The 23,858-nt window shown below is 39.5% G+C and overlaps 1 protein-coding gene across 1 annotated transcript; it reads left to right on the top strand.

Moving 5' to 3' along the window:
• Nucleotides 1–9,610: 9,610 nt before the first annotated feature.
• Nucleotides 9,611–22,453, top strand: unm_hu7912 (un-named hu7912). Its single transcript, XM_084946461.1, has 2 exons — nucleotides 9,611–9,849; nucleotides 17,803–22,453. The coding sequence occupies exon 2, from the start codon at nucleotides 17,855–17,857 to the stop codon at nucleotides 21,062–21,064; it is 3,210 nt and encodes a 1,069-aa protein (XP_084802587.1). The 5' UTR covers nucleotides 9,611–9,849; nucleotides 17,803–17,854; the 3' UTR covers nucleotides 21,065–22,453.
• Nucleotides 22,454–23,858: the final 1,405 nt, after the last annotated feature.

The following is a 23,858-nucleotide window of genomic DNA, read 5'->3' as shown; positions in this document are numbered from 1 at the left end:
ATTAGGCAAAGTATTGTTTATACTCTGCATTGCTGTAAGCTAGCGTCTAAAAATACGGTGGCCCTGAGAGGTCAAATGCACTGCAACTAAAGATACCACCAGCAAATAGAAAGATGCTAACCCTTAGCCCCCCAAAAACACAGCCCACAAAAGTAAGTTGAACAAAAAAAAAAACAAAAAAACCCAAAAAACCAACCCAAACCCATAGCAAAACATAAAAACAACATAAGTGTTTTGGGGAAGATAATAATGCGACGGACCAGCAACGAAAGATTCAGGTAATCTGTGTTTTAATCACATGATTCATACAATACTGTAGATACATGTTTGCTATTAGCTGTTTACTGCTAGCTTGTCCCTGCCGCAGCTGATCCGTCACGTTGTTGTCTCCCCATGAACACTTACCGCCTGTGGTTTTTTTTTTTTTTTTTAAAGCGTTTTCTACTTCCATTGTGTGTGTGTTATATTTTTTTCTATCTAGTTCAATTTTGTTTCATTCCACTTATGTTGTGTTTTGTGTGCTTTTGAAGGATTTTTTTATTTGCTGGTGTTTTGTTAAATTGCAGTGTGTTTGACCTCTATGGGCCACCAATGAAAAAGTCTGTTATTACACCTCTTCCTATTTCCCTACTTTTTAAAAACACAATTTAATTAGATTTCTCTTAAATACACATACATATACAGGGCTCTAGACTAACTTTTTGCCATGGGCGTACCGGTACGCCTAACTTTAAAAAGTTAGGCGTACCAGCACAAAAGTTAGGCGCACACAAATTTTATAATAATTTATATAATATAATGTGTTTTTCTGGATACACTGTGCTTTTTCAGCATTCAAAGATTGATGACACCGTGTAGAGCACTGGCTATGAATTTCAGAAGGATCAGGCCTTAACTTAACAGAAAAGTTAGCAATAGTTCTTTTCCTATTACAGCTACATCCACTTCTGTCGTGCCTAGGCTGCTCACTAGGGCTGGGTATCATCACTGATTTCTATAATCCATTCGATTCCGGTTTTCAAAGTCCCGATTCGATTCAACTTAGCCTCAGACAGTCAGAAATATTATAATTCTGATCATTTATCAGTACTGACTTCATCAGAATTGTGAACATCACAGCAGATGCCTTTGTGTGAAAGTAACTGAGAATAAAACACAGAAAAACATGAAGGAGATTTTCCTGGTCTGGCTTTTTATAGCAGATAACCTTAAAAATATTCTACAATGTTCTGCATATAAAGTTTAAATTTCTTCAGTATTGAACAACAGAAAAAATAGGCTTTCTTGTCCGAGGTCATTTAAGTGAAAAAAAGAAAAGAAAAAGAAAAAGACAGCAGCCGACAGCGCTGTAAACAACGGTAGACTGGTGGGTAATAAGCGAATGAATAATACAGAAAACAGAGATTGGAGACGGGAAACTGTTCTTGAAGTACAGAGAGAGATAGAGAGAGAGCTAGCTGTGCATGAAGTGTGATTTTAATTGAAGCAAAACAGCAAAATTCATGACGACATTGATCAAATGTGAAGCGCAGTTTGCTGCTTCTTTTGCTGCTGGCTCGGTGAATTTTGGTTGGAGAGAGACAAAACCTGCAGCTCAGAATCAGCGCAAAAAGACGTAATCACAGCGCGGACCGGACGCATCAGAATCGCTAAGCTCCGACAGCGTGTCCGTCTACGGGCCGTCGGGTGAGAAAGCCGAGAAAGACAAAGCTGATTCTGATGCGTCGGTCCGCTCTGTGTTTACGTCTTTGTGTGGAATCCGTGTACCTGCTCTCATTTACTGTTTGGTTGTTGTTGAAATGGTTTTGTGAGCTTTGATCTGAGAATCTGGCGTTTCTGGCAAAACACAGTTATATTTAAAAGTCGATTCAGGATTTAATGAATTGATATCGCTTTATTCAAGCTACTCACCTCCCACTTCCACCTGCACTTTCAACTGGACCACGGCCAATCAGAGAGGTCCCGCCCCTTACTATCTCTGATTGGTTTAGTCCACGATAGGGGCAAAATGTGTGTCTGTTGTTGACCACAGGGAAGGTTGCAGATTTTTTTTTTTTTTTCGCTACCCGAACAGTTGGTCGCACAGGTGCAACCAAATATTTTTTTTTAGTCGCACCACTGAAAAATTTGGTCGCATTTGCGACCAAATTGGTCGCACTCTAGAGTCCTGATATAGACTGCATAGACCATATAAGAGTATTATTAGGACACATTTTGTGCTTCAGAAACTCTAGCAGAGGTTTCCACGTATCTTCAAATGCTACTTCTTTCACTCTGATTGTATAAGTTGTTTTTTTCTATGTAACACAACCCCTTTTTTCAACACATGAACTGAAGGCACTTTTTCCATTTTTGTCCATGATAAGACTTTGATCCTCCTGGCCTGCAGGAGTCCAAAGTCAATTAGAGTGATCATTTTAAGTTCACAGTAGCGTTATTTGGATATGTATATAGCCGGAAAATGCATTTGTACTTCACAGGGTATCTGCATGCCCCAAAATATCAGATGAAGTCTGAACAGTCTTCCAGTATTTTTTTTTAGTACCCTTTGAGTACCCATATCTTTTGACCTTTTCTATAATGTGTCTGGTATGCTGAGGGTCAAACAACTGAGCTTTTCTGGGTTGATGTCAGTTCTTAGCGATTTCTATTGTGACTAACAAGAAGAACAAGAAGTAAAGGAACTGATTGATTTGAGACTTTCTGACATTTGACCTTTTTTATATTTTCAAGATGTGATCCTGGTGGTGGAAATGCTAGAAGCTTATATTTGAATTATATTTGAAATAAATTGTATTGACTGTAGCTATGTAAAGAAATGTCTTTTAGGAATGTCCTATAGTTTGACAGTATTTTTCAACATAAAACATACTAATGTGGCCACAAGGTGGTGTGGGCCTACAGTCTCACTTCTGTAAGCACACAAACACCACAGAACTATTTATTCTACCATATTACAATGTAACATGTTTATTTGGCCATTACAAATGACTTATAATACAGTATATGCATTCCTTTTCCATTGAAAGTGTTAATTTATATTAAGAAACATCCTTTTTAAGTAAGTAAAAGCATCCTGAGTGCTACAGAACAGAGCCCTGGGATTTTGTATGTATTACTACTCAGTTATTCAGTCATTATGATTCATCATTGTATTAGCAATTATGTTAACATTGCTGAAAAACAAAGTTTTTCTTGATGCTCAAATTTTAATCGCACGACTTTAAGTCACATAGAAAAATGGAAATCAAAGCCCGCACACTACCAAACAAAACTAAACTGGCATCCCTTCTTTGTAGAACAGAGACCCATTCATGGTGTTTGAGTAAAAACACAACTATTATGTTCCCAAATTTTGGGGCTTTCACTCGGGCTTAAAATCTGAATGCACCAGCTGCAGCTGAGAGAGGCTCGATACTATTAAGAACCCCCTCTAATGTGGAGAGGGATGTGTTTCATTGCCTTGTCTTGTACAACTCAGTGAGTGCATCTACAGCTGAAAGAACTACATTAAAATTAGATTTTACTTTCCCTCATCTGTCTGTGCAAATGTTTTGGCAGGTAGGTTTTATGCAATGAGAGAGAGGGAGAGCGTTCAATTTTAATCACCAGATTGATTCTTTTTTTTCTTCCTTGAAAGTTTTCATTGCAGACAAAAGTGTCTGGAGTGCAAAATCCAATTTGCAGGCAGGATGTTTTATAGCTGCTCGCTCATGAAAGGTCACCGTGGTTTTTAAAGCTCTATCTGCTTTTCTTGCAGTTCTTATCTGGCTGCCCGGTGGCTGTTCCTTCCTGACAAATCTAGGTCTGGTTTGCAGGTAAAATGCTCATCTGATCAGGAAAGAAAATCTAATAAATTAAAAAATATATATATATACATTTTTAATGCATCATGAAATGTGTTGTGCATGGAATGAACTAAAGAAGTAAAGGAACAAATGACAGAGTCCTTTGATAAAACCCAGAAAAAAAGATGGAGGGGTGGGGGTGTGACAAGCCCAAAAATAAATGTGACATCATTTAATTTACATTTATCACAGACTAGAGACATAGAGGGGTAAAATTTATGTAGCATGACCTTAGAATAATGAAAACAGTGAATCACTTTAAACTGAATTAACCAGTGGCTGCTGTATTATTGATCAACTCTTAATATAAGACTTTGCAGTCCTTCACATTTCATTCTTTTCTCAAGCCTCCATAAAAGATAAAAGCATTAAATATGAATCACAAATATGGGGAAGAACTTTGTACTGTTTGGTGCTAGAAAAAACACTAGTACCACAGCTTCATTCACAAAATGAAAAGTAGCATATAACAGAGTAAGTTGCGTATCCACACCTTGTATCAAAAGTGTTGTCTAGCAATGGTGTGGTAAGTAATCAAACTACAAGAGAATTTATCAAATGTATATTTAATTTGAATAAGAATCTAGTGAACTTCTGAGATCATAACTATTACTTACCAATTGTAAGATATTTAGAGAGCAACAGCGAGTGACGCATGTTTTTTTCACCGGCTGTATTTCAGGCTGGGGGGGTGGGCTGACTTACTCATGGTCTGAAGAGCCCAATTATATCAATTATTCACTAAGGTAACAAGCAAATCACTGGCATACAGCATAATACGACAACCTGATGCTCTTACATAATCTTATTTGTTATAACAGAAGATTTAGCATAGTGATGGATCATTTCATTCCCATCCACCAAAATAAATCCAAACCTCTTTGGGAGTTTCCTGTAAAATAGGCCATTCAGTGAAATCAAATGCTTTGTGGGTATCTAGTCAAAGTACAGCATATTCAGGCTTTGAAAGAGTACATAATTTGTTGCTTAAAGCTACTTTTATCTAAAAAACTAGGTGGAATGTTGCCGGTTGTTACTGGACAGAGTTGATCATGGCCTGGAAATTCCTTTATCAAAAAACAACAGAAACTTGGATGGTCGTTCTCTTTTCTCGTGTAGTCCAGTTGTTGTGCAGTCATCCTAATGTAGCATTCATGACTTTGCTGCTCACAAATAAAGCATTCAAGGCTATTGCCAGCAGTACTCTCGTTCCTTTACAGACAAGGGAGAAGACAAAAGGGGAGGGAGGCCACACTTCTCTGAGAGAGGATATTTCTAGAGCTGACCCATTTAAACAGCCCAGAGAAGCTGCAAAGCACAGGTGCATCTGCATTGGTTAGAACCAGAATGTGTAATTACATACATTAAAAATGCTGTTTATTCACAAACTGAAGCAAGTGTCAAAGCTGATTTTGCACACGTCATTTGATAGGCTTACTAAGCAGGATTTGAATGGAAACAGTTTGAGACACCGGGCTCAAATAACAAGTAATAGATTCAGTACAAAATGCATACAGCAAATGTCCTCAGTCATTCTTTTATGAGGGAAAAAAGAAAAGAAAATGTGGTGTCAGTTTAGGATTTGAATGCGTTATTCAGCACTCAAATGGGAAACAGTGGCTGATGATTATACGTAATCTACAGCCTCGCACAATTAGTGCAACCCAGTACTACTTTGCATTGTACTGATGTGGGGTAGAGGGTGAATGACATCCATATTTAGAAGGTCCTCATTGATTCTTCCTAACAGAGGCACAAAAGATTTGTTGTCTGTCCTGTCTTGAATAGCTGGACCTTAATGACAGTTCTGCATCATAAAACCGCCTGCTGACCTTAATCAGCATTTGGAAATCTCTTGAAACTCTGAGCTAACAGTTTGCATTCGGTTTCTGCAGGTTGCATGAAAATATCTGAGTCAGGTTATCAGGCGCTTTTGCATGGAAACACGCTGTTTCTATGCAAGGCCTGAATGTGTTTTCCCTTAAAAAAACACACACACACACATGACTTGGATGATTTCTTAGCCAAAATGGCAGATGATGAAGGATGAGTGAGGAGTGTGCTATGAAGATTTAATTAAGTCTCACCATGGGATGTCTTAGTGTGACTCCAGAGGCGAGGACAGAGGAGTTTGTGTTTGCTCAGTGCAGCTGTGAATAACATCTACACTATTCTTACTTTGACCTACATGTACTGAGAGGAGGATCTGAGAATATGCCCACATGAGTGCAGGTCTTTCATCACGTCTTATTTTTACCAGGAGGCTGCCAGAGGGGTCTCCTTATGGCGAACCTTATTTTAACTTTAAGCTGTCAATCTCTGCTGGAGATAATCTGGGATGTAAGAGGCATCCGCGTCGCATCTCTCTACCAAATGTACAGTCGACATAAAGCTGCGCTGCCAAATCCTGGCTGTGGTGCATTTGCAGATTGTTGCAGGGTTACAAGCACATTTTCACCTCAGTTTATCTTAAAATTGTGACATAGATTTTGATCGTCTCTGTGGAAGACTCCCAACAGCACTTTTCTTCATTCCCTTTGAAATGAATTCAGTCTCTTTTGCTCCTACTCAGTGTGCGTTACCATGGATACCGCTCCCAAATGGTTTGGCTTGTACATGAATTTGTTTATAAGTGTTACTTGGAGTGGATTGTTCTTTTTCTGTGCAGCCGGGGTAAACATAGTTTCCTAATTAAGCACAGGACAAGTGCACGTAATTCCATTGTTATTACTTTATTCTCTTCTGTGGGACTAAACTAATAATTTGATGTTTGCTTCAGGGAGTGATCAGGAAATTACTTAATTTTTGCAACTTCTGTAACGTGAAGCATGAGCTACCCGCCAACACCGAGTGCCTGCGGCAGTTCTTCTTCTCTCTGCGATCTTCTGCATATGATTTAATCTGATTCACTTTGAATCAAAACTCTGCGGATTGTACAGCATCCTACTGAGCCAAAGGAGCATCCAAACACCTCACATAGCTGCTTCTAAATCCTAATGGACCATGCTGCCTGAGAGGCGAACACCCTGTATGGATTTGCACAACTGTAAATGATGTCTGGGGTAAGAAGGCTGGAGAGAGGACTGAGTGGTTTAATTTCTTGAGGACTTAATCTGGGTTTTGGAATTAAGGGAAGACTGGAAGCATCTCCCAGTGAAGCTTCAGATTTATCATTGCCACACTTCACTCTCTGAATATAAGTCCACTGAATTAAAATCAGCTAGGGATGCCCCTACAGAAGTAAACAATAAATGTGAGGTTTAAAAATAAAATATCAAGTAAATAATGCATATAAGAAAATATTGTAAGTAACTGAGGGATTATTCTTTTTATGTTCTTTTGTACATATATGGTTACAGACGCTTGTTGCCTTCATGCACTTTTATTTGGAGTTTCATTTATTTTCTTAAAAAAAGACAACACACGATAGACAAAAATCCACATTTTTTTTTTGCTGGTAGGGTTATTACTGATATATATTTTGTAATTTAGATATTGGGAAAATATCTTTAACATAAACTCTTTGGACCACAGTGTGAAAATCTGATAACATGACTGCCCTAATGATGATATTTCTGAAGGAACTGAAGTACTCACCACATTCAGTCACAAACACATCCAAAAGGTCTAATTCTGGCTCTGTAAAATATTCAGCACTGCAGTGGATGGTTAATATCCCTAGCGACCCTGGTGATTTCCCTGGGGTTTCTTCTTTTAACATGGCTGCCTTACCATGTCAGTCTAATGTGTTTTTCTTGTTTTGTCAGACATATAATTACAGGCCAGAAAAGAAGCTCAGTTCCTTTCTATTAGCCTGCCACGGTCGCTTTTTTTGAGCTGGAATTTGTAAGCGATGGGGCCTGACTGTGTGTGTGCACCTCCACATCTCTTATGTAATTTCCTCCAATGGGAACATGGAGATGAGAACTAAAAGTTTGCAGAGTCACTTAATCTTCCATAGAGTTAACTAGAGAGAGCTGCAGAGCTGAAGGGTGTTTACCGTATTGAAACAACCTTCAAGTATTGAAGCTTGTTTAAGCAGTCGAAGCAGAGTGAAGCAGAGTGAAGCAGTGATCTGCGGTGGTGTAAGCCTGACGGATCCCTGTCAGAGAAGTCTCTAATCAACAGAAAGCCACTTATTTCCTCTCTGTTAGAGTCTACAAGGTGCCTAAGACACCTGCTATCACCAAGCTGACAGACACTTATGCATGGTAACCAACAGCTGACACAAACTGATGCCAGTGTACTCTGAGAGAGAGAGAGAGAGAGTGAGTCACACATACTCGGATAGATCCCACTCTCAGGAATGCTGGATGCCACAATGTGAGATCCACTGTATTCTGAATCATATCTCGTACACGTGGTATCTCACAGATGGAGTCCCAGTTAGATGTGTGTTTTGTAACCAGTGAGCAGGCAGGAAAAGAGATAATAATAATAAGAAAAGTGGTCATACTCCAGCGTGCTCAAGCAGAAAGCTGCTTCTCCTGTAACAAAATGAGATCTGTCAGAGGTAAGTATTATTGCATTCTTCTGCCTGATCAGCACAGTTTGTCTGTAGTGATTTCTATCTGCTGTGAGAGTGCTTCAGTAAGCAGTTCTGCTGCGCCAGTCACATGCTTTGGGCTGGGGCTCACAGCCAGCTGTCCCCATCATCAGTTCAGACAATGCAGAAGATGTGGCGACGTGAGACTTTGGGGCAGATGCGAGTAGCAGCGGGCGGGCTAAGAAAAGCGTGACTAATCCAATTCAATTCAATTTTATTTATACAGCGCCAAATCACAATAACAGTTGGCTCAAGACACTTTATATTGTTAGGTCAAACATTGAAACAACTCACTATGAACAAGTACTTGATGACAGTGGGAAGGAGAAACTCCCTTTTAACAGGAAGAACACATAGGGAGTGAAAGGGGTGAGTGAAGAAAAAACACTCAGAGCATCATGGGAAGCCACCAGCAGATTAAGATCTCTTGTAGTGTAACTAAGTGAGGATTCAGGGTCACCTGATCCAGGCATCATTATAAGATTTATCAAAAAGGAAAGTTTTAAGTCTAATATTAAAAGCAGAGCGGATGCCTGCAAGAGTAAAGATCTAAATTCACTAGAGGACATTTGACTGAATCAAGGCATTACCAAGAAACTTCAGATAATAAAGTAGAAACTAGGCTGCAATAATTTTTAATTAGAGGATTTGTGACTTTATAGAAATGCGGTTTTTCACATCCACAGGGTTGACATTTACAGAATAAGGCCGGTCAAATGCTATTACCTGATGCCACCCTGTACCATACATTCTAACGGACTGAATATCTGAAAGTTATCTGAAAATGTCACCTTGGGGTTTAAAAAATTACAGGGGACGTTTTTCACTATTTTCCCTAAACAACAAGGCGATTAAGAAAGAAATAAAAAAGTCAGTTGTCCCAATTACAGGACTATTTTTTTCTCTACCTCATGACCATCAATATGAGAGGAGCAACAGAAGTTACGTCAAGAACCACGGGAAATCCAAGTTGATCTTAAACTATGTCTGAAAACTTTGTAGAAATGTCGCTGTCATCTCTGCTTTCCCTCCAAGATGAGCATCAGTGACTGCAGAGCGCAGAAACCCCCGGAAATGCCCCTGCAAAGGCCTTTAAGGGACTCAGATACGCAGCGACACCGCGGTGCTGCTCCGAGGCTCGAACGGCCGCATGCCCCCAGCTCCCTCAGCACCACCCCTCCCTTCCTCACAAAATCACGCACAACCACGCCCCCAGAGGCACGCGCACAAGCGCAGGCTCAGACACACCACCTCCTCCTCCATCACTGGCAAACGCACATACACACAGAAGCATCGCGGGGTGAAGCGCACAACATGTGAAATGGGCATGAAGGACAGGTGTCGGGCTCCGGCAGGCGCACAGCAGGTGCAGCGGGGCTAACGCCGTACCCACACGGAGAGCAAGGCTGCCGCTTCGCCATGTCCACCGCATGCCATGTACTCACTGGCGAGACGGTAAGAAGGCCCGTCGTTTACTCTCGAAACATTTACCGCAACAAACTTGTTCGAACTCCCCCTCTTTAGCCTTCTCCGTGGGCTCCGTCCTGATTTGAACCCCGTGGCTGCTTCAGTATTTATGTTTTATTTATTTTTAATGGTGTCATTCCGGACTCAAAGGCGTTAGGTCAGCCACAAAGGATGGAGGGCCGTCCGTGCCGCACCAAAATAAAAAGATTTGCCCGAGTGTATCAGAGCAAATGTTTGGTAAGGCTTCGAGGCTCAATGCGTCTTGCTTTGGGTTTTGGGCGCGGGAGGTTTCAGGCAAATCTGCAGCACGATTGTGATAGAAAAGGGAAGAATGCAGTCTTTAAAGTTGCTTTTTGTTACTCTTTAATATGGCAAACAAATGGATTTGATCTCAGATTAATTCTGGACTGCATACAGAACATTTAGCTTTATGTAAGAAACGTAAAGCCTAATGCCGTACAGTACAGCCTTTGGCTCTATGAATAGGCTGTTATGTAAAATTACTGTTACATCCTTTAAAATCAAGTAGCACAGGTCGATCTGCTCACACGCATGTTTGCATCGATTATCAGTTGATGTTTTTTTCTCCTCAGGCTGAGATTTTACTCTCAGTGTGCAACTGCAGGAGCATTTAATGGATTCTTTGCTGTGTGCCGTAGCCATGGAGACAGTATGTGGCATGTGGTTTTTCTCCTTGTGCTAAAGTGGAGTCTCTCTATTAAGGAGAAAGCTTAGACCGTGAAGACAGAGGAAGGAATTTGTGGATTCACTGAGTCAAGATGTCCTGTCCCATCCTGAAACTCCAAAACACAAATCTTCCCTCTTTCCTCCTGGATCAGTGCGATTTGGAAGCAATATTCTGGTTAACAGATGTGTCAGCGAGAGGCCTAAAGTTACTGTCAACCTTCAAAATTATATACAGCACAATTTTTTTTAAAATTTTCTTTTGCGTCTCCTGTGCAGTTGAATGCTCTAGCATTACTTTGGGGATCAGTTTTGTAAGGCTGTTTTACCAATATCGGGAAACGACATAATTTGATGAGCACTGTTCATCCATATCCATTAAAGGATCAAAGCTGTGTCCTTGTTTGAGTCAAATTTGGGCATTGGAATGCTCACTAAATGTTAATAATAATGATAATAACAGTGCTATAATAATAAAACTAGAGTTCAACAAGGCCTTAGTTTTTGCAAGCTCCTCCTTAAAAGTATTTATTTAGATTTGTAAGGATAGAAAGATTGGAAGCTAGGTTCAACATTTTTTCCTATTTAGTGGCACATCCCACCATCATTTCTAGATTTATCATTAATAGGACATTGGTAATTTATTTGTAATAAATTAAAACAAGAGCTAGTCTGACAATCGCAGTTGTGTTACACTGACATTCAGCATGCAAGACAGTGGTCCCAGTCATGCCGGAAGAGATCGCGTGGTACTATCTAACCCGCTATGTAAAGAAGAACAAAGCTTTTCTCAACATTACAAAACATGTTTTACTGTTATAGCAGTCACACTAGGTGCAGTAGTTTTTACTACAAATGGCTTCATATGGTCAGACATAATGAAATATTTAACTAAACCCCTAAATGTCTGTGATTGGTTGTTGTTGTCTGTTAACCACTGGATTTTCCTGTCTGTAAATCTGAGAAACCCTATTTTAATTAGTATATATAACTATAGCTATTCCTGGATATTAAAAGTAGAAAAATACTCATATTTGTGCTTTACAATGTGACAATGAATGTAACAAACCATGAAAATCAGTGAATAACAGTGTATGCGTTCGTTTGTGTGTGTCGGGGTTTGTTGTGAACAGACGTGATATTTAGGTGTGTTGTGGAGACATGACAGAGATGGCTGGTCAGGCCTCTCTCGTCATGATGAACAGATGGTAACTCAGGGTTGGCTTGTGGGTGAGTGCCAACAAGAAAGCCCGTGTGTGTGTGTGACACATAAAAACCCATTGTTGGAACATTTTGTCCATAATATTCTCCAGAGGCCTTAAAAAAACCCCAAATAAACAAAAACAACAAAATGTTTTGGTTGTTCTTTAATATTCAGAGCAGCTTTGTTTACATAGTTATGCTAACGTAATACTTGCTACAGAAAGGCAACATAAGCATGTACACTGCTGTATTTCATTTATATTTCAGTAATCTTAGTAATCAGTGAGCTTTATGTTGCTCGGTTAAGTTGGGGCTGTTGGTCTGAAATTTTCTAATTGGGTTAGTCTTTTAAGCTTATGTTACATTTATATCTACTCACCCTTACACATATTGGAAGTAGTTCCTTATAGGGCTGTGCGATATGACCAAAATCTCATATCCCAATATCAGACATCTATCGTCCGATAACGATATAAATCACAAAAATTTAAAATTTTCTGTAAACTCTGTGAATCTCGGGCAGCTCGACTTGCGTGAAGTGTTTCCAGCTGGGCGTTGTGTACCTGGATACATTTTTAGACATAGGTTGTAACGGCTGCCGTTTTCTTTGTGAGTATTTATTACATGGCGTGCTGCGGGGAAAAGCCTGTTCTAACGTTTGAGTCTAAGGTTTATTTTTTTTAGCACCTGACGGCTCTTTTTTGCTTCTCATCCGTAAACACTCTGCATACTCTTTCATGTGATTCAGTTTATTTTGAAAAGTCTCAACAGGATCTTGAGCTTTATTGTGAAAGGTTTATGTGGAATATAAACAAGCGGACACGCGATGGTTTTTACCGTCGTTGTCGTAAAGCAGGCGCTTGTCCGTCCGTAGTGTGGTTATATTAAAAATAAGAGAAAGAGAGAACTTTAAGAAATTAATATAGCCACTACAGTGACCATCAAAACGATGAAAAAATATTGCTGTAAACAGTTTATTTTGCGACACCACAAAACAAACGATAGCGTAAAATGAAACGATAGACGTTTTTATATCGTCATCCGATATATATCGTTATATCGAACAGCCCTAATTCCTTAGATTTACTTGGAAAATATATAAACATTTTATGTATTTAAAATATCTAAAATGCAGTATAGTAAGAAACTCAGTTTGCTAATTTAGCATTTTGTCCTTTACAATTAACATTTCAAAGGACATTTAATCTGGATTATCTTAATTTGCACAAATAAAACACATAAACAGACTGACTTACCTTTTAAAATTATTGTTTACTTCAACTTGTTTGAAAATGAAAAAACAAGACATGAAGGAGAAAGGGAGGGAATTCCTAGATTTATTTAAAAATGTATGTGAAGATTTCTTCAAGTAAAAATAAAACAGATTTTAAAGGAGTTCTTCATTCTGGGAAAGGATTGTTTATTTCTGAGCTTAACAGACTGTCAAATAGACCAGACCACCACAGGGTTTATATTATAGATGTTATAGCTTCATTCATCTGTCAAACTGTAATTCAACATTAGTGCTGATAACACTCTCTCAGCATCTGCAGTCTGATGAGGGGCTGTGAGGGCAACAGCAGCCGCCAGACTGAGCTGGAGGTAGAGTTCTTAGCCAGCAGAGGATATAAGCCATAGCAAAGTCTTCTCCAGAGTTTTTGACTGAAGACGATTTGCCACCCATATATTTAAACTAAGAAAATCCCTTTAAGGCTTAAACAAACCTCGAGGTCTGTTTGGTCTGATTAAATTGCTTGTATTATGAATGCAACCCACTCATTCAGCAGGACCTTTTCATTTAGTACCATGCTAGGAACTGCATCTGTCAGCTGTAGCTTGCATCTAAAGTTCACCCCGCTGTTTAATTCATCTTTTTAATATTCATACAATGCCCTAAAAGAATGATATACAGTTAAATATACAGTAGTTCTTTTACCATGACTTGGACAACAACACCAAAACATTTTCTATGTATAGGAAACAAATAATATATTCTACAAAATGAAAAATACAACTACTAAGCTATTACAAATTACTGAAAATGATGATTATAATTCCAGTAGATGAACACATTTTAGATTTCGTAGCCTTTTAAAATGTCTGTGTAGGTTCAGTCCAGGTCATGGTAATCTAAGGCAGTGTTTTCCAACTACTGTGCTGTGGCACATAGGTGTGCCGTGAGAAATGATTAGGTGTGCTGTGGAAGATTACCTGGTTCCACCTGATTAGTACTCTAAGCGATCGGCGTAACGTGCAGAACAATTACATTCTCTTCCAATAGAGGGCAGTACAACTACCTTCTCTAATAATAGTCATGCTGTGAGATGACACAGCGCGTAATATTAATAGATAAATATTTGGAAAGAAAAAGTAGTCTATTTGACCTGCGTCCTGGAGAAAATTCCAACCCAGATGAAAGCCCTAGCATGAGTAGTGCTGGGGACAAACCAAGCCAATTCCTCTATACCTGGTGCGCAGGGAAAAATGATCAATCTGCTTTTTGTGACCTTGTTGTTTGGTGTAGTGCCGTGTGATTTCTCTAATGTGAAATATGTGCCGTGGCTCCAAAAGGTTGGGAAACACTGATCTAAGGACCTTGGACTGGACTTCTTTAAGTTTCTTAAAGATGTTTCACCTCTCCTCCAAGAAGCTTCTTCAGTTCTAAGATCAAATGGGCATTAAGGTGGGAAGGGATCTCAAAACTGGATTGTAGGTGCCAGACAGTTGCTGTCTGCCACGACTCCCACGAGGGCATAAATACCCGGGACTCTCCACCATTTGGTCTTAGAACTGAATAAGCTTCTCGGATGAGAGGTGAAACGTTTTCAAGAAACTCAAAGGAGTCCAGTTACCTTTCTTTCCAAGCTCCTTAGGTTACCCTTTTAAATGCATAGTCATGTAAAAAATCAGTTTACATATAAAAGTGACTTGTAAACCTCTCCTGTGGACCGTTGACTGAGTTGAGTGGTCTGTTTTTAAACTGAACTAATTCCTAATTATTTCATGGAGGCCCAGAGATTGCAGGCTCTGACAGAAATTCACATATTTACAGCAATTTGGATTTTTTTTGTTTCTTGGACCAGTTTGCCGTTTTCTTGGCGAGATTGGAGCTTCTGGCAGATTTTAAATGTTATGGCATTCAGCATCACTACTCCCAAGCCTTCAGAGCTAACGTCTACACATATGCAGTTACCACAGTTACACATCGGTATCTGAAGTTTTTTTTTTTTTTAAACTTGAGATATTCAGCTGATTGCACTATTCATAAACTTGATGTTTTTCCCCCGTTTTTCTAAAAATATCAGCTTACTGAGGTTGGGACAAATAATAACAATTCTGAATTTTGGCTTTTTATAGTGATGGGGAGGAGGATGATTAAGGGTTATGGTTCACTCAAAAAAATGATTCTTCACATTCATAAACATGAAGGAATTTGAGTAAGATGCAACTGAAAGATATCAAAGAAGCTGAAATAGTTTATGAAAGAATTCCATTTATGGAAAAATATTACCAAAGTTGAAATTGTGTCTTTTCCATTTTTAGAAAAGATATAACATCTGTAAGTTACAACAAGATTTATATATAAAATATAAAATACTACACCAAGTAAAGGTTTATATAGCTAATATTAGAGACCTGAAATGTGACTATTAAAGGGTTCATTCTTATATGCATCGCCAACAACCAAACTATGATTACAGAGTTTGTGAAGTTTATATATATATATATGTATAATTAAAATGACAAAAAAGAATAATCTCATCTTTCACATTGATCTGTGATATTTGGATAAGTCAAGGTTTTGAAAAGCAAACTATATGCATTATAAACATATATATAATATAATATATATATATAAGTTGAAACCCTTTGTGAGGTGTACTTGGGTTTATTCTGTGCCCAGTGTCATTTCTCACATCATCTGTAAAATCTACCCTGAACTCATGCTCCTTAGCAGTTCTAATTTTGGCAGCATTATTAACATCAAGAGTCACGAGTTCATATCTACCCTTGATATGAGTAACACAGAATTTTAGGAAGGTCAGCCCATTTCCAGTTAGTGGGCAGGATAACAAGGGAAAGTGAGAATGCGCAATGTCTATTTTGGAAATAACAAAATGAGTGGGATGAAGGCAAAGTAAAGTCTGAGGCAGATCTGAGTAGGTAGAAACGTGACATCTTTGTAGAGCTCTCTAAACTGTTTGTTGCATTGACTATGCTTTAGTGTGTAAGAGGAACGACATAGATGGTTATATTTTAGTAAATTTATCCGTGGTCATCAGTGGATGTGGAAGCTGGATCGTAGTCTGGGAACCTAAAAATCCCGTGATGCTAATTATTCATGCTCTGGACTCCTCGTTTATATTTTTTCTTTAATCAAATGTCCCACTTTGGTTCTAAGACTAACAATATCGTTGTTGCAGGTTGTCAGAGCCTGCTCTGCTTCTGTTATATATTGCCCCTGGGACTGGTGAAATGTATTTGCATAGTGCATATTCTGAGGGATAATTCTGCTCTCAGAGACACTTGTTTAGTCTTAAAAAATAGGGCTTGTCCCTCAAAACTGCCTTCTTAATTAGCTGCAGCAGAAGGCAGCATGCTGCAAGACTGTGGAGCCACTGTGGAGCAAGAAGGCATCACGTGCAGTAGGCCACAAGTGGGAGTGTAAGGCAATTCACCTTCATTAGCCCTCAGTGAGATATTGGCATTTGATAACTACATTAACAGTATTAAATAAGAGCTTTGTAAACTACACTGCTGTTGGCGATGGGGTTGCTCCTCACTCCTGAAGCTCAGCATGTTGACCTTTACTTTTCCAACATGGTTTACACAGAAAGAGAGTGAAAATGTGCAAGTTGAGAATAAACACACGTTCCGTTGTTAGAAGCTAGTGCATTACTTGCCAACTTCTCAGCTAGTTGAAGACCTACTATATCAAGCTGGCAGTTTGATGGTATGCCTTAGAATTATGATTATTCATTATTTTTGCATAGGTGGGAGCCTTTATTTACTTTTAGTCATATAGGCTCATTCTTTAGTCAAACACGTAGAGTACATAACATTTTAATGTCACCATAAAAGAAATAATAACAATTAAAAAAATACAACTCCACAATTAAAGCATTAAATAACCTAAATAATCTCCTCTTGTGACAAAGTTTGGAAGAAAGGATCCAGATTTTGTGGACTGATTCTTCCTAACTTTGTGGCACCAATACAATGCACTATACACTGTTTCTAGAACAGTACTGTAATATGTTGAAGAAACTTAAAAAGTCTCAATTCATGAGTTGTCTGTTCACCACTCTTTAGAAAAATTCTTATCATTCTTGGCGTTGACACTGTCGGCACGTTTGGTATAGCAGCAATGCTAACTGAAGTCAACCTTTGTTTTTCTAAATAGAACCTGACTGAGGGATTTTTAAGACCAATTCTGATATTTGAGGATTTAAAAATCTGAAAGGAAATGTTTTTGTCCTTTCAGACCCACAAAACATCAACAGATTTCACTTGCATTTTTATGTGTAGTTATTTATAAGGTCTTACTAAGATAATATGACATTGCAGTTTAAAAATGACCTTGTTTTAATGTCACAGCAAGGCATGGATTAGTTGTTTACACTCTGCCCGACTCTGCTTGGATCAGCTGATTGTTGTTTTTGTGGTCTTCCAAACGTGTTGCCAACAGGTAAGTTGCAGAGTGCCCTCTTGGAAGAAAATTATGCAATATTAAAAGTCATAACATCTCTTCTTTAGTTTTTACATTTTCATTTATTTCCCATTATATGAGATCAGATGAGAAAAGGAAGCGGGTAGTGGGCAACTTTTGAGGTGGGCTGTAGGCTGTCCATCCAATCAGAAGTTAGAAACAGTTGTACTTTGTCATTGTCTAAAAAAGTTTGTTTTTTCTTTTTATAATAAACTTTTGATTGGTTTGGCAAAGCACACTTTTGGATGGGTTGAGACCAGCAACCGCCAACATGGGTGTGTAAGCCTTCCTATGGCAGAGAAAACAATAACGCTGATTATGCTCCATCTCTTTTCTTTCCCCAGGCTGTGTTGATCTTGAATCACACTGAATGGAGAGCATTGAAGTTTCTTTAAGATGACTCGGACACATCCCCCTGATATACTGGCATCAACTCTGTATCAGGACATAAATCTAAATCCCATCACTGACCCCTCCATTTCTCTACACTCCAACCAGCAATGTGACTTGAAAATGATTGATAAATCAGAAATCATCAACAAAAGACACTGCCGTAGTTTTGACTTCATTGAGTCACTGGATGACCCACAGACCCTCTCTTCCTCGATGGAGTATCCTTACAAAAGGCCTGAGCATCAGACATTAAATAAAGATCTTGCGTGGAATGGATTGGATCAACCGGGACATCTTCGCTTTTCATCTCCAGATCTGTTTAACACCAGGCAGTTTCAGCAGCACAGCACCCAAGACAAAACCAGCAATCTTACGTGGTCAGATTCAAAAAAGAGATCCAGGTCTAAAAGCGCTCCCAGGATTAAGGCTACTCTCACTCCTGTACCCATTTCAGTGTCTCCCCCAGGGACCAGGAAGGGGAGGGATGCACCTCAGGCTGCATCAGATACCTTGAGGACTTCTGAAACAGTGCGAGATTCCTACTCATCAAACAGGCCTTTTTTGAATGAGGTGCATCCTATCAAACTGCAGCCTCATGCCCCCCTCTATGTATCAGACTGTTTTGAGGAGGACAAGTCAGATAAACCTGCTGTAACCCCTCATGTTAGGTGCCGTGTGGACATCAAGCCAGATGCTGCTGTACTGCAGCACACATCAAGGCAGGTTCCCAGTGTGCGTCCTGACCACCTTTGGCAGAGATACTCTCAGGCCAGTAGCAGCAGAGGTTTGTATGTGCCTCGACAGATGGTCTCCTCACCAACGCCCACTCCAAGTGAGTGCTATAGTGGAGATTTTAGACAGGGGTACCACTACACTACCAGTATGTCTCCTATCTCTTACCAGCATCTAGACATGCACAGAATGACATCACCAACAGCACCATATCTGACTCAAGAACAAAGAGCTTACTCAAATCCTAACATACCAACCAAGTTTTTCTATACCGAGGATGCAGTCCGTTATCCAGTGCATCCCTACTCTAGAGCTTACTTTCAGGATGATCGGTCCAGTCTAACCAGTCATGGTAGTACAGTGACCAGTCAGTACGATCCAAGGACTCGATGGGTTCACACCCTTCCTGTCAGGTCGTATTACGCAGACAACTTTCCTAGAGAGCCTGCACATTCTGTATACGGCAGGCCTTACTCCACAAGTGAGGCAAGTTCATACTTTTCTCAAACTCCACTGTCTAGATCTTACTATGGTGAGGACAACCGCTTCAATCCGTATCATATGAATAACTCAAGGTTTGTTTACTCCAAACCATTTAGCTCTCCTATGGAGCAGTACTTTCCATCAAGGCCATACCATACAGAGGGTCGTCGACGCCCTCGAATGTCTCAGGCCTTTTCAGATGACTGGTATCGCTCAAGCATATCTGGTTACTCTAATCAGTCCTCTCAGCACACGCCACCAAGAGTAAGACAAGACTCCAGCATACCCCCGTGGTTTCCCAATAGCTGTACAGAGACAAGTCGCCTTGGAGCAGAAATCAAAAACCATTCAAAATCTTGGGACAATATTCTCTATCCACGTCATGACAGAGACCAGTCAGTGCCACGTGGACGAAGTTATGAAAATTTGTTTTACCAAGCAAGGAATGGCACAGCCTCTGATGTTACATCTCAACCTGTCATTCTTAACCTATCAAGTTCACCGAGACGCTACGCTGCCCTGTCACTGTCTGAAAACTCTCTAGAGAGGGGTTCAAGCAATCCGTGGAAGAATAGCAAGAGTGGACATTGGTTTGTAACTCCAGAGATCACCATAACTGACAATGACCTATGTGCAGGCAACAGCCGGCGACGTGATGTCCACTCAGTTAGCTGGGATACACTGGATGATGAAAAAGCACCATCTCCCAGAGAAGCTCATCCGAAGCAGCCATCTAATGCAACAGACATTACCAAAGATAGGAAACATAACAACTTCTCCCTGCAGCAGAGCCTAGAGCAGCTGGATGAACTCTTAGCTGATTTGGTCGTTGACTACAAACCACCAACTAGCAGAAAGTCCAGTGAAGACCTTTTAGACCAGCTAAAACAGCTAATCACTGAAGATGATGAGAAAGACAGGGGTTTGTCTGGGCACGAGAACTTAGGATGTCTGAACACCCAGCTCCCCTCCTCCAAATCCAGCCCTGACACCATCAAAGACCCCGATAGTGGGTGTGATGCTTTACAAAGAAGTGCAGAAGAGTGCTCTCCAGACCACAGCACTGATGAAGATGACACTATGGTGTGTGCTAATAAGAAATGCAGCCGGATTGAGAATTTGTTCAACGCCTGCCTGTATTTCAAGTCTTGTCACAGTTGCTACACCTTCTACTGCTCACGAAATTGTCGCCGGGACGACTGGGAGATCCACAAAGAGACGTGCCTGTATGGTCGTGTCAGCAGTGTGTGTCGACACACTCTTAAGTTCTGCAGAGAGAATACAGAGATCCACAAAGCCTTCTCACGAGTTGCTAAAGCTGGCTATCTCTCCAGAGGCAGAGGTGTCCTCTTTCTGGGTTTTGCTAATCCAGAGACAGCTGACAACTTCCTGCAAGTTGGGCTTGAGAGCCTCCTCATGTCTCCCACATACTTATCTCTCAGAGAGCTGGATGGCTTCAAGGACAACCTAGGAGAGTACTGCAAGGAACTGCAGCAAGCAGGTCATGAGTATGACCCCAATGAATGTTTCCTTTTGAATGTATCCATCGCTGTTGGTGAACTAGTGCCTAACAGACCTTCGCCAAGGGTCCAAACACCAACAGTTCGAAAATATGCAAAGGTGTCCTTAGCCTCCTCAAGCCCTGACAAAAAGGTACTCAAGAAGGATAGCGAAATGGAAACGCTCATCCTCACTCCCCCTCCGGGCACACCAGACATTGACAAGGAGGGGGAGGAGGGAAGAAAAGCTCGAGAGGTCTGCTTTGTCAATATCCAGCGCGAGCTCAGGACCAGAGGAGTTTTCCTTCGCCATGAGTACCCCAAAATCTATAATCAGCTGTGTGAGTTTGTGGAAAGCAACAAAAGGTTTACTCCTACTACTATATACCCAATAGATAAGAGAACAGGGAAACAGTTTATGTGCATGATCATGGCAGCATCCGAGCCAAGAACATTAGACTGGGTGGGCACCCCCCATCTCTTGGATGATATCATATAGCATAGCACTAATTAGTAACGATAATGATGTCAGCTAAATGTATATACTGGAAATAAATTGTGTGATTTAGCAAACTAAATATTGATTTGGAAATAGATGTATATACAGTATGTGACCAGCCTCTCTCTCTCTCTCTCTCTCTCTCTCTATCATCTATCTATCTCTCACTTCTGTCTGTTGCCACAGATACACAAAACTCACACGCATAAACACACACACTTGTGACATGTTGTTTTTGGCTTGTTTTGATCCCGTTGCCCACAGAACAGTTAAACAGTTAATAGCCTGCATGTAGACTAGGCAAGCTCTCCAGTTATCCAGGTGTTTAAGATGTGAACATGTATGATTGTGCAGTCTCTGCAGACAATTTATGAAGCACACAGTATTTATTAAGTGCACATTTCAATGCCTACACATAATAGTGTGCAAAGCCAGGTTTCATATTGTAACAGTCATCCACTATTAATTTCTCCAACAAATGCTACATCATATATTTATATCTTGTTACAGTGGTTGTAAGATTACAACTGTTGTTTATTAGTATTTAAGTATTATTTCCTTGATATGCTGTAGATGTGTGGTTTTTTTTTTAAAATTATATTAGTCATTGTTTCATAGATAAAGGAGTACAATCAGACCGCCGGTTGTTTTCCCACTTCATTCACGATTTAGTTGGAACTTATTTCATCTTGTGAAAAGACTTGATGTCATTCTTGTATAAATTGCTTTGTTTGAAAGTGGCCTTCAGTCGAAAACAAAAAAAAATGCATTTGACACAAAGCATTGTATAGGGTTAGCTATTTCTAAAGGGTTTAGAGCTGTAGAATTAGGTTGTTTAAACTACCAGTGTAAATGAATAATTATTTTGCTCAAAGCATGTTATTTATATTTAAGGTATTTTAATATTGATATTGCTTATGATTAAATTTATTATGTTAACAAGATACCATTTGATGCATAGAAATGTAAGAGGTATATATATTGAATATTAGATCATTTGAACATCATGAACTTGAGACCTTATTGTAACTAATACCACAGTATGTTCCTAATTAAATCATATGCAATAAAAGAGCAACCTTAACATCTATATTGTAAAATCCTATTTTATTATAAACACTTAATAATTCCTTTGAGCCAAGAGCTGCAAAGACTATTTGCACTTACACAAATTACGAGATAAGAATGTTCCTAACAGCGCTGCAGCACTGACCCCAGATGATAAGCCTGCTTCCAATGCCATTGTTGACTAATCTAAGGTTGCCCTTTTACTTGATTATATCTTTGTGCAAGACCTTCCTCAAGTTTCTATTTTGTGATGTTTATAACACGCATATATATAAATATATATATGAATCTATAATAAATGGAAGTAAATGAGTGACCTCATGGCTTTGAATTTTTCTTCATGGGCTGCTTCATATAAAGGCACTGGTAAAGATTAAATAAATACAGTTCTCGTCATGGTGTCTCCTTTTTACATTATTAGAGCTCCACCTTGTGGAGCAATGCATGTATTACCGTTCATCATACATATTACCTCTGCCAAGGAGGTTATGATTTTGGTAGCGTTTGCTTGCTGTCGGTAGGGTCATATTGACATTTGGCTTACATGCACCAAGGTCTTCAAGGTCAGCTTATGGTTTTATGATTTATTGGTCGAAATACAAGGTTGGTATTGGCAACATATAAAAAGTAAAATATATCACATTTGACCTCTGACCTCTTTTTCAAGGTCAAGTAAGATCAAACTTTCATAAAATGACTTTAAATTTAAAAGGTGATGCTCTCACCTTTGTCACGTGACATCTAAGTCAGCTTTGGTGTTGATAAACTAATACTTAATACACATACATGGCATACAGTACAAAAGGCAGTGTAGGAAACTTATCACTCTTTTGTCCAATGCAGCTCACACATGGAGTATGAGCAAGTGTGAAATTGAGTACCATTTAAAGGCCTCGGGTATCATTAATTGCAATGGTTAAGCACATGTCAACCAGATAAACTTTAAGTATGGGTAAAAATTCTATATGCATACATTCATTCACATCATTAGGTACAATAGTGACCTATTAGTTACTAGGTTGTACCCCCTTTTGCCTTAACAAGTCATGGCATAGACTGAACGAGGTGCTGGAAACATTCCCCAGAGATTTTTTTTGTTTTATTAAAATAAAATTTCACTTATTTTTTGGGAAAGTGTACATTCTGATCAAAACATCTCGACAGTGACATCTGCAGGTCTTGGGGGAAATGGTGTGTCGTGAAGGAGTGTCGATGGTAGAGAGCAAGACAACAGGAGTTCATCCTCCAGGTGGGATCTCTCATATTAATTGAATGCATTTCAGTTTATTTCATGCTGATGCTTGTGATAGCAGCCCTGAAGTTCTGTTAAACTAGGAGATAATGGATTTGAGAGGGCAGATTCAGGGGAGCACTACTGGGGAAGGGACTGACAGTTCAGCTGCAGGCTCCACTGACTCAGCATTATAAAATAATAATAAAAAACAGCAACAAGTAAACCACTACTGATACATCATTCATAAAAGGAAATTCGGTGTATGTATAAAAAAACAAAAATATTAGGATTCAATGGTACTGATGCTGTGGGGAGTAAAACATACTTCACGAGGTTCTGAACAACTGATGGTACATGTCCAGTTAAGTTGGAGGTATAAATCCTTAACATTACTATTTTAAATAGCCTCTGTGACATATGAGTTACAGCTCTTTGGGTAGCTTTTGGTTACCTGTAGTTGTTTGAATCACAACTTGTTTTGGAAAATGCACG

This window comes from Perissodus microlepis, chromosome 12 (assembly GCF_051167445.1).
Source record: "Perissodus microlepis isolate ML-2025 ecotype Zambia chromosome 12, ASM5116744v1, whole genome shotgun sequence".
Classification (NCBI taxonomy): Eukaryota; Metazoa; Chordata; class Actinopteri; order Cichliformes; family Cichlidae; genus Perissodus; species Perissodus microlepis.
This window is presented reverse-complemented; position numbering and strand designations above follow the sequence as displayed.